We start from the raw sequence: 12,358 nt of genomic DNA, 5'->3' as shown, positions 1-12,358 counted from the left end.
CCTACAGAATTTATGTTCACCAGGGCGTAAGCAAGAAAGCTGGCAGCAATCTTGATTGAGAAAGGGCAAAACTGGAAACAATTAAGCTTTCCTTGACAGGATGCATGCTGTACAGCAGCGAGGGTACAGCTGCCTACAAGGATGACTCTCAGCGCTGAGCAGCGACAGTACAGAATACTCTACACTTGAAGGGTACAGGAGGCTGTGCAAGACTAAAAAACATGAAAATCCAACTAATGTAATACGGTTTCAGTCAAACATAGCAATATCCTAAAGAAAAGTACACAAATCTAGGGAGGAGAGGATGGGGAATAGGAGTAACCTTGACTGCAGAAGTATTAGTCATGTTCTGTTTCTTAAGTTGAGGTTGCTTTTATTATTATCCTTATATCTTATACAGACTATACATTCTTCTTTAAATGTACTAAATTATTAATTAAAATTATTTCTCTCTCAGATATGGATATCTATATATATTATATAAAATTCTATTCATTTCCCCCAAACCAGCTTAGCCTGGAAACAGATGAAGAACATCAATTTAATAAACTTGGTACAACTCACTAAATGCACATACCTTACTTAAAATTTCATTTAATGTAAACAGTTATCATTTTAGTATGTGATTTACTTGTAATTTCTTAAGTTTGTCTAAACCCAATGTTTAGTTTACATTGTATCCATATTTACAAAGTCCAAAATAAGGCCTCCTGTCAATTATTTCCATAAGTCCCCTTAGATTATTAGAAGATGGAGAAAACACTAACGTGGGATAGAATGCCTATTGGGCAAATGTGCTGTCCTGGGTCACTGTTTGCACCCTCTGGGGTCACAGCTTCCAAGAGGTCAGCTTCTCACCTCCTGGGCTGCTACCCATCTTCAGCTTCTTCCTCAACTTCCATGGCCATTCATATTTTTCAAGACTGCTGTTACTGTCTTGCTCCCTTTTCTTCTTTGTATTGAATCTCACCGAGGCCAGGCCTCATTTAAAGTCATGTAGAAAGAATCACTATAGAATAAGAACAATGTTTGAAATAGATGATCTAGACAAAGAAAGAGACTTGTAGATTCAACATTACAAGATTAAAGAAAAAAAAATATATATATATAAACTCCTGATCTGAGACAGAAATAAATATATTCTGCTAAAAGAATGCTATGACGAAATGGCATTAAGATGGGATCTTTATCGGTAATTATTACTCTTGAACCAAAGAATGACATCCATTCTCTCCTGTCACAGAATGTGCAAATTTTGGAGGGCACTTAAGACAGGCATGGTGTCCCAAGCATCTGCAAAAATGTCATATTTGAGAATTACCAACACTTTAAAATGACACAAACTCTTTAGGGCCCTAAGCAGCTCTATGTGCACCAGGAGTCCATCTTTTCCTGGGTAAAAGCTCAAAAACTCATCAATTTTATGGCCTTAAAACAGGAGAAACTTGCCTAATGATCAAAGCTAAAGATGAATTCTTCCTCTAAATTTTGAGAAGGACACTCTGAAGTTAGATTCACTATTGTCTCTTTTCACTTTTTTTTTTTTTGGAGTTTCTGCTAGTCCATTATGAGTGAAGATAGATCAAACAGTCATTCTAATATTTGTACTTCAGATTCAAAGCCAATCCTGAGGATGGGCAGAAATGTGGACCTCCCGCCTACAACAACACCATGCCGTTACCCTCCTTGAAATGCTCTGGAAAGCATGCCACTGCCCAGAAGATAAACTCCAGACTCAGGATAGGATGTGAAGTCCTTAGAAATGTACCCCCAGCCAATTTTTCCTCTTATTTATAAAGAGAAGCCATAGTTATTAGCCTATTCATATTATTCTAACATTCCATTCTGAATCCTTGAACTAGCCAGTCACTTGTGTTTGAAAGAGCCAGGGTCTAAGTCTGCAGTGTCTGGGGTATGCTGCAGAACCCCCCACTGTCAGAAGGTATCCTCAGCAAAGCAACCCACCTGGGCACCTTTCCAAGGGATTAAAACCACTAGTCAGAATATAGTTATTAACTACACTGTTTTGCTTGAACTTAACGCTGTAGCACTCCCTAAAGAAAAAAACATCCCCTCATTCTCATCTGCCTTTCAGTCCCTTGGGCATATGGCAAGTAGTAATGCTTGGGGGTCAGGGCCAATGTCAGAGGGGGTGTGGGTAGGATGCCAGACCTACTGATGACCCTTCCTGGGCTGGCCAACCACAGCAATTCAGGAGTTAGGTACCAGGATGCTTGCTTTCTTTGAATCCTCTGTGATTTGCAGTATTTCTATAAATACAATGACTTTTTAATAGTTTATATTTTGCTATTTTAATCAAAGAATTTCTTTTTATAGAAAACTAATGTTTAAGAAGTTTCTCAATGAGCCTGGGCAAATGTCCTTAGTAAGATCATGAAGCCACAGATGCCAACATCTGCTACAGGGAGAAATCTTTTAGAAAACCGTAAATATCTGTTCTAAAAACCAAAACGCTACAGGAATTATCAAAAGCTGTCACACAGTCTTCACACTCTTGGAAAGGGCTAGGGAAGACAGGGAACCTTCCAAGTCACACCTGGTTTTGTCAACTCATGGCACGGTCACTTTGGTCATCCTGTATGACCCAGAGAGGAAGCGTCAAGGGCTGAGGACAGTGCCAAGGGGAAGTCATCCTGGACAAGGGGGAAGGGCAGAGGGCCAGAAAGGAGCGCTCTGCAACATGGAGAATACCATGCCTGGCTTCACGTTCCAGGATGGCCCTGAGAGACATTTAAAGCATGAAAACTTAAAAGCAAGTGCGAGGCAATTTTCTAGTGGTTTCAGCAATGGAGAAACCATGAGGTCAACCATCAATGGTTGACCTGTGCCTGGACTGGGACAGCCCCGAAAGGTCAGGTGAGGAACTCAGCTGGATGGAGGACATGTGCTGGCAGTGGCCTGTCTTGGAGCAGGTTGTTAAATAAAGCAGCCACAGTGGGGACAGTTATCAAGGGGCCTCTGTGCCAGGGTCCAGCTTCTGTGTTTACATCTTTGTGACACTGAGCACAGTGCTGACCCTCCCATCCTCCTCCTTGCACACGCCTACCCCCACACTCATCTTCCCTCTGCTGCCCACCCTGTCGTGGATACACAGTGGGACAGGTAGGTATGCCTGGACATACCATATTTTTTCTATGGCCTGGAAATCTCTATTTCTTATGCTATGTTCCTGACAGAATGAACAGCCAAATCACAGGCTCAAAATTCTTTACTGGATAGGAAGGGGCAAATCTTGCTAGCAAAAGTTCTTCTATTGCAAGCTGCCTTCAGATGCTTTCTTTGTGCTGAATTAGCAAAATAAAATGTTATTTGAAGCTCTCACTTAAAATCAAACCTCCAGTTCCTACAGTTGTCTCCACAGGCACTCTGATGGCCACCTCCACGGTCTGTGGAAATAACACATTTAATAAAACCACATCACTGTCTCAAAACTTTAGTTTGTACCTAAAAGATGAATTTTGGTAGCTTTATGGGCCAATCAGCTCTCTTCTTAGGAAACAAATGGATTAAAACTACAACTGACATCACCTCATGATCAAGGAAAATACGAATTACCTTAGAGACAGTCTAAAATCACATGAGATTTGATATGACTTAAAGGCTCAGTGGTCACAAACATAATTGTATGTGTGTGTGTGATAAGAAGGCTTAAAATCTTTGTTTTTAAGACTGCAGTTGACTCCTCAGAAAGAAGCCTCCCCTGAATCTTCACAGTAATATAATAGGGTAATCAGGGGGACTGGGCATTGGAAACAAAAGAGAAATATGTGGGAAACAGGATGTTTGTGTTCTGGCTCACCACGGGCACGAGGGGAAGGGAGGCTTGCTCACCGAGGCAGGGGCACCAGCGATTTCCTGAGGACAGTAGAGCCACCAGGGATGCAGTGGAGTTTCAGCAGAGGTACTCCTGCTGTTCTGGGGTGGGGGTGTCATGGAATGCATCCCAACATTAAATAAAAGTGTAATCCAGGCATGTCACCACTGTGGCATTCTTGACAAAAACATACCACTGCAGCCTAATCATGGGAAAATGCCTGACAAACCCAAACTGGGGCAGTCCACCAAACCCCCAACTCTCCCTCAAGTGTGTTAAGGTCATAAAACACGAGGAAAGACAGAGGGACGGTCACAGATTAGAGGCCAAGGAGACATGACGGCCACACACAATGTGGGGGAAGCTGGATCCCAAACCAGGACCGCAGAACAGAAAAATACACCAGTGGAAAAACTGGTGACGTCAAATAAAGTCTGTAGTTTGGTCAATAGTTTTGATGTTAATTTCTTAGTTTTATTTTTAATATATTAGATGTTGACAAACAGGTAGCTGAGTTAAGGGTATACATGAATTCTTTTGCAAGCCCAAAGTTAGTTCAAAACACAAAGTTCAAATTAAAAGGTAAATGTAATCACAGCTTCTCGGTTTATTATCTTGCCTCAGAGTAATCAAAGAGAGCTAAAATCTCCTTTTCTAGCAGGGAAGGAGACATTCAGAATGATCTGAGGACCAGCAATGGATGGGAAAGGAAACAACGCAGCAGGCAATGGGCAGTCCAACAGAATGCCCCTTAGACCACAAGGCTACGGGAGTGATTTCATGATCTTTTTTACTGAGTTCCTTTGGGAGGTGATTTTTCTCAGGATCAGCATCCTAGCTTACAATTACAGGTATGATAATACCTACAAATTAAGCTATTTCTCCTGAGAATGCATTTCAAAGAGGAGAGTTTGGGACTTTTGCTCATTTGAAATATTCTCTACAGACGTGTTCAGATTAGACTGGGGTGAATGTGACCCACTGGGTCCAAAATCTGATATACCATGAACTTCAGGAGAAGCAGGCAGGTGAGGGGCTGGATGGTGAGCAGTAGGTAAGAAGCACTGTGAAAGAACAGAGAGATGAGGCCTGATAAGTGCCCTCCGTCAGGACCAAGCCCCAAAGCTAACCCGGGCCACTGGACAGCGGTAATAGAGGGGATATGGTGCAAAGCAGTCATTCTCAATATTGATGTGGGCACTAGTGGCTTGGCCACCTTCTTATGATCTTGGGCAAGTCACTTAGAGCCTCTGGGCTGGTCACCCCCCTTGTAAAATAGGAGTTTGGACTGTACTACATGCTTCCCCTCTACCAATCCTTAGCTCCTTGGTCAGCAGGGTAGTAGTGACACCATTGTATGGATGCTAAGACTTCAGGAATGCTCATTAGGTGCCAGACTCTGCACTAAGTACCCTCTTTGCTCACAAGTCTATAGGTGAATACTGTCAATATTCCATTCTGCAGGGGAGGAAATGGAGGTTTGCAGAGGTTGAAAGACCATGGGGGTTACAGGCGGCTTGATTCAAGAGGACAGTACCTTGGCTGTGGAGCTGCGTGGGTTACCCAAGTCTAGACAAGGATGGGCACCAAGGGACTATTGCTCTGCCTGCCCCAGCCACCTCTGGAGGCTCCTAAGCACTGGTTTTGGTCAGTTACTGTGCACTGGATATAAATGGTTTCCTTTCATTCTTTCAGTTCCCTGAGAAGCAGATGCTATTATGAACATATAAGGACTTTGGGGAGCCTGCTCAAGGTTACACAGCTACAAGGTGATGAAACAGTGATTTCAACTCCAGGTTCTGCTTCTGACTCCAAGGTTGTATTCTTTCCACTCTACTGAATGCAGGGGCAAGTGTAATTTCAGATGCTCTCTTAGGATCCCGTTAAAAGTGACGACTCTAAGCATGCGGCTCCCAGCTCCAAAGGATAAGGCCTACAGATGACTGCCCTTGCGGTTCCCAGCAGGGTTCCTGTCCTGAGTGCAGAGAGGAATCCTATTATCCTCCCCCATCCGACCTCCCTAGGGTTCTCTGCTGCCAAAATGGCTTGCCCCTGCCTACAAACCCTAAACAACTTTTGTCCCAAATAGATGCCTCTTACCGAGCAGGGTCAGCGTCAGCACTCCCTGGCTGAACTGCAAATTCAGAATGGCACATTGCCACATTTCTCCATTGACCTAGTCATCACAGCAAAACAGGATATACATTTACATGACCTAAACTGTTCTTACAGAACTGTGCCCATGCCAGCCCCATGTGCTTCCCTAATTTCTCACAGCCATCCACTCAATGACTTAATCTGGAAATCTGCCAGGGATCAACAACACATTTATTGACTGGTACCAAAGAGAACTTTCCCCCTTTTGAAAATGAGGACAGTACCTGACAGCCATTTCGTGTTACCTTTTGCACTTACATGACAGAGATAGCATGAGACCACTTACAGCACAATAAACCTGTTTCAATAACCCAAGAGTGTCTTAAAAAAAGGAAGGGGTAAAAAAAATACAGCTAAGGTCTAACACTTAACTAGTCATCTAGTTATTACCCTAACTTGTTGTCTAGTACACCTAGATGTAACTATTCATCATCGGTATCCTTTTTCTGGGCAACACTAATCAGAATTACTTAAATATATATGTAAATAGACATACATGTGTGCATACACACGATTTACACATACCACATATACACACAGAATATGCATGCATAATGTGTGCATATGTATTATGTACATGTCATATACATCCTATAATAGTAACTTCCGCCAACAGTTATACTGAAGAAGAGACGTGGGAAGGGAGCAGAGCGGGAACATGAGTCTCTAGGGTGTTTCCTTTACACCATCCTCCTCAGGACTCGACCTTCAACAAGTGCCTACTGGATGCAGAGCAACTGTCCTCTTTTACACACATTATGTTCTTGACTCTTTCAATTGCTCAGCAGCAACTACCTGACTACCAAGAAAATACTTCCATCTCCAATCACCTGCCATATTCCACAAGGCCCTCAGGACGTCTCCTCTTCCACACGAAGCACTCAAACTTGTCTGGGCAGCCCCAAATTAACTTGTTACTTCTACATTCACTTAATGGCCACGTATTTTTTCATAAAGAAAAATGGGTCACATTTGCCACAGAGGAGATGAGCTGTAAAGTACAGATTATTTGGCCATATCCAAACACTTGGCTGCCACAAATGACAGCCGCAATGTACTTCTAATGAGGGCTGGATGCAGACCCAGATGAAGATGCCTAACCCGTTATGCAGAATTTCCTCAAGTTCTCGGAAAGGACTACAAATGCTTAATATGAGCAGGAAAGAATAAGCCCTAACAACTGCCTATCTCCCCACTCCCAAACGGTGAACACAAATGCTACTGTGGCAAATCAGGCCCAGAAAATTTAACATTTTTTTAAACGGTTAGGCCTGTGCTTTTTAAACTAGTCAACTGAAGCTGCTAAAGGAGGCTCACAAATCCCTGTAGCCGGGAGGTTAGGCAAAGGCGGAAGCACCTGAGGAGCCTGCTTGGTGGACAAGCCGTCCCCTGCGTTAGGAGATCAGAGTCCTGCTGTTCACAACTGTGAATGGAGGCGAAACAGCAGAGAACCTGAGGCAAGGGGTGTCATCACACCTCTCACCTGATTTCTTTGTGAAATGAATACTGCCACGCCTACAACAAATTGGAATGCAGACCCGGCAAGAAGTCTAGCACAAGAGTAAAGCATTCATTGGGTTAAGTTACTCAGAGCACAAAACCGGTTATTTTCAGAGCTGAGAGACAGGCAGCCCTACATCCTCATTTATATTTATTAATAATAATATATTGATATCATGTATATAAATGTTGAATCACTGTGTTGTACACCTGAAACTAATGTAATACTGTGTGTCAACTACCCTTCAATAAAAAATAATTATCTAAAATAATAATAATAATAATATATTGAGCACCTACTCAGTGCCTGGCTCTGTGCCAAATGCAAATGCACATTGTTATTAGAATGTTTGTATCTTTCCAATTTAACGCCTGTTTTGATGGAGGAAATTGAGACTCAGAACATTCAGCAATTTGCCCAGGGCTCACAGTTTGAAGGTGGCAGGGTCAGGCTTGATCCCACAGCTCCACCCCATGACCACAGCGGGGCATCACTGGGGCCCTTCCACTGGGGCCTGGAAGGGCTCGCTGTAGCCAAGTTCCAGGGGCTTCCGGTCAGGACTCTTGTTAAGTGCCACTCACCACTTCATTTACTGTTGAGGCTGCCTGGCTGGCAGGAATGGAAGGAAAAAGAAAAGGATGCATCTGGGCAGATGTTCCTTCCTATTTGACCGTAGCGCTGGGCACCCTCACTTGTCCACTAGCTTTCAGCTGATCAACAGAAAGAAGCAAGACCAGGAGGAGGCAGATCCCTCCATGTGGCAGGTGCTGACCAGGTAAGCCAGCTCACACCCCGAGGGACGCTCCTCGCACATTCCCTCCCTCCCGATGGACTCATCTGCCCACAGGCACCTCAGCAAAGGCTGATTAAACCCAGCTGAGGTTTTGCTCCAGCACCCAATATAGTACATTTACGTAAATAAACACTGTGAGAATCCCCATTTCCAGCAGCCAGGTAGGATCCCCAGAGCAGCGGCCTGGCGGCTTTGTCAGGGTCAATGGGCAGAAGCAATGACAGGTGCAGAAAACTGGAGACCACAGCTTCTGTCGTTCAAGTCGCCCCCATGTAACACAGGGAGGCAAGAGGGAAACCCGGCTGCTCCCTGCACCTCCAGAAGGCAATGGAAAGGAAAACTCCCGTGGGGGTAGCAGCCTCCAGCCCTCGCCGTGGGCTGAGGGAAGGGGCAAGGTCTCTGCCCTCCTCCCCAACACACCCGTGCTGTCAACTCAGGCCTGCCTGTGACCCGGAATTTGAACTCTCCAATCCCCGGAGCTCCAGGAAACAACAATTACAGCAGCAAAACATTCCCTGCATGGGGCGGCCGGGCAAGGGGCGCAGGGCTGTTGCCCTGCTAGGCTCCTCCCCCGGGAAACGAAAAGCCTACCTGGGTCAAGGATTCGGCCTTCCCAGATCTTCCCCGGCCCTGAGCACTCGCACGCTCCACACCCACCCCTCACACGCCCCAACAGCCGCCGCAGACCCGGCCCGGCACGCGCGCCCCAGCCCCCGACACCCGCACGCTCGCTCGCGCGCGCGCCCCCGACCCGCCCGCACACCTGCACGGCGTCCCGGCGCTGGCCGACCCCGGCACACCTGCCCGCTCACCCCGCTCCCTCCCCTCCCCCTCTCCCTTGGCCCGCCGGCGCGGTCCGCGCCCCGCCACCCTGCGCACTCACCGCGCGGCGCCCCAGCCTCCGCTGCCTGCCGGCCCTGTGCCTGGGCCCGCCGCCAGCCGCCCGCTCCCGGCCGCGGCTCCCGGGCTGGCCAGGCCCCGCCGCCGCCACTTCCCGTCACGTGGGCCAGCCCAGTGCCGGCGGAGGGCGGGCGCTGCCTCCCCGCGCGGACCCGCCGCCCCACGCCGCCATGCCCGTGGGGAGGGAGCGGGCCCGTGGGCCCGCGGGCAACCCCCGGCCTCGGGTCCCTCCGCTCTGTGGGGATCTCGGCAGTGCCCGCCTCCGGGGCGGTTAGAGGGTGCACTGAGTTCATTCCTGTATGGTACTAGAGCAGTGCATGGCGTAGGGTGGATACTCAGTAAATGGCAGCGAGGACCGTGGTTGTGGTGGTTCAGGTATTTTCTCCTCCCTCGCTGGCACGTAGAGTTTCACGAAGACACGGCCTTGCCTAATTTGCCCACCACTCTATTCCTAACACCCACTCTGCGCTGGACACAATGTAATCACACAGGAAATATCTGCTGAATGAATGAATGGCTGACTCTGGGGAAAGCCTTGGCCACGCCTCACCCGGCAAAGCCGGGCCTGGGGAACTGACTGGGTGTGTTCCCCGTGATGCTGAAGTGTATTGTGTGGCATGAGATGCCCACACCCCCAGCGCACAGCTAGTCCAGGACCCACGGGCTGAAAGGATGTCCCTAGGGGAAGCAGTTTATTTGCCTGATATACTCATTTAAGAATGGTGTCCTGGGACTATTTTACTCCTTTTAGGAAATTCTATTAATAGCTTTAGGTCAAGCCACAATGAAGAATCCTAGGTTATCAGATATCAATGAATCTCTCTTCAATATGTAGTCAAAATCCAATTTAATTTATGAAAGAATTAAGAAAGCTCCTTCCAGAGCTGTCAGCGCTCAATGCCTAGCATATAAAAAGCCGTATTTCTGAATGACTCTCCTTGACTTTAGAAGCCACCGGTACCTGCGCCCTCAGCTTTCTTCCAGCCCCTGGGGATTGTAAAGCAAAGATGTTATCCCATGCCAGGAAGCAAATCTCAAGATTCTACTCTGTGGTCTTCTGTTTCAAAGGGAGGAAAGGAAAAAAAAAAAAGAGCCCAAATAAGTTAAATGAAGGAGATAAAGGCCCATCAAGAATTAATCTGTGGCCTGTCTTTAGGCCCTTCCCTTTTGAGTACATGGTCACACACATGCCCAATTCCCAGACAGTGCTTCAGCTCCGACCCAGTGGACCGGCAGCTCAGCCTCCAGGCGGGGAACACCACTCCCAGAAGTGTAAAGCTATGTTCATCAGTTGTGCTCCAAGGGCAAGCAGTAGGGAATGGACTCTCACATCGAAGGAAGCCAGAGCCAGTAAAGCCAGGAGCGGGAAGGCTCCACAGCAAATCCAGCTCAGTCTTTTCATTTTGCCCCAGCTCATAAAGATTCTGTGACTGGTCATCAGTTAACCGCTGTTGAAATAAGGCTGTCAGTAATTTTACCAGCAAAATGAGTTTATTTAGGAATAGCAGAGAATTTCAAGTCTAGACAAACAAGCTATGGCAAAATCATAACCATGCCCAGAGAACAAAGGGGAGGCTCTTAGAGAGGAAAAGGGGGAGTGCTGGGGGACTTTTCTAAGCAAAAAGTTCACTGGAGTTAGCTGGGAGTCCCAAGTGTCACGGCTGCTCATTGGTTGGGTTGTAACAGTCTCTCATTGCTGCTCTGTTGCCCAGCTGTTGATGGAAGCAGAAACTCTTCCCTCCTTCTACTGGGTAGTAAAGTAGCCAAAATAGTATGAGCTGTATGGCGTCTGTCTCTTTCTTCCTGTTGGGTCTGCAATTGACTGAGAGTGGTGACCATGAGCACTCCCGCAGCAGGCCTCCTGATGTCATGCCAAGGAGGCTTCCCCTGTATCAGTTTTCACACCACTAATCCAGCAGGGCCTAGACTCCACACTGGCACTTTTCCATTTTCGTGCTCTAGCATACCATCCTAGAGAGAGACAGACTAGTAGCAGAGGTGACATCTACTGATTGCTAGACACTGGGCTAAGAGCCATACAGTGATGATCTCATTGAAGCCTCACCATCCTTACCAAGTAGGTACTATTAATTTCTCCATTTTACAGATGAGTTGATCAAGGTAGAAAAGTGAGTGACTTGCCCCAAATTCCAAGAACACAGCAGGGATGAGAACCCAGAATGCAACAACACAGTACATTTTTTTTTAATAGATAAAAATGAAGTTCTATTGATTGAAATAATTTATGAATAACATTTGTGTCCGGTTTTAAACAATCTACGAGTAAAGTTGTGCATTAACAAAGAGGGAAAAAAGAGAGAACTCAGGAATAATTATTTCCATTGTGAAAGGTTTACCATGGAATTCTTAAAATGGCAAGCTCCGTATGTGCACACTATTCCATCTAGAAACATTTGTTCTTCCCACAATTTTCTGAGAAGTCTACTTTATATATGACTGGCATCTGTATCTAAATATCCCATAAGTGTGCAACTATCTGCATCAGGGAAACTCTAAATTCCTCATGTTGTTCTGACTGGGTACATTTAAGAAGAAATAGTAAAGTCATAGTTTCTCAAAGGAATTATTAAGTAATATCATTTATTAATATTTAGTACATATCCATTGGGCTATGTTAATAGTATTTTATAGAAAATGAAAAAGATGTGTTCTCATAGATTAATGACAATTAAGAATTGAATAAATAAAAGCGAATGCTTTCATGGTTGCTGTCCACTCCTGAAACTTAACATTTGGACACTGACACATGCACACACTTACTGTGGGTTCCTTACTTCCTCACTGGCTGTTAGCTCCTGAGGGCAACAAGTGTTTATAACGTTCTTGCGGTGTCTATCCGCCAGTAGGAAGCACTCCACCAATTTTTAAAATTCCTGCTGCTCAATATTAATAAACTAGATTATCTTTCGAAGAGACTTTTATGCTAAGATTCTGTTATTCTATAAGTTCTTTGGTTAAGGGTCCAGAGCTAGCACATTTAGGTATCATTTTAGAAGATGAGGGCTTTCTTTTTTTAGCAAACATAGACACTACATGCCATGTTTTAAGAGCTTGTATGTGTATTTGCTCATTTAATGACATATAAATGTATTCATACACTTGTAACCTAGATTCAGTAAAATAAACTTTTTTAACTGTTATTCAAATCAAC

At 45.5% G+C, this 12,358-nt stretch overlaps 1 protein-coding gene across 3 annotated transcripts in view; it reads right to left on the bottom strand.

Annotated features, from left to right (window-relative positions):
- Window positions 1-9,594, bottom strand: part of TGFBRAP1 (transforming growth factor beta receptor associated protein 1) — a 91,058-nt gene extending 81,464 nt beyond the window's left edge. Inside the window, exon 1 of one of the 3 annotated variants that reach the window (XM_057496884.1) lies at window positions 9,170-9,594. In XM_057496884.1, coding sequence (XP_057352867.1) covers window positions 9,170-9,479 — 310 coding nt within the window. In that variant the 5' untranslated portion in view covers window positions 9,480-9,594. The remainder of the gene's footprint in view (window positions 1-9,169) is intronic. The other 2 variants (XM_036921500.2, XM_036921497.2) reach the window with 2 other exon arrangements.
- Between the last annotated feature and the right edge of the window lie 2,764 nt (window positions 9,595-12,358).

This window comes from Manis pentadactyla, chromosome 2 (assembly GCF_030020395.1).
Source record: "Manis pentadactyla isolate mManPen7 chromosome 2, mManPen7.hap1, whole genome shotgun sequence".
Taxonomy (NCBI): domain Eukaryota; kingdom Metazoa; phylum Chordata; class Mammalia; order Pholidota; family Manidae; genus Manis; species Manis pentadactyla.
This window is presented reverse-complemented; position numbering and strand designations above follow the sequence as displayed.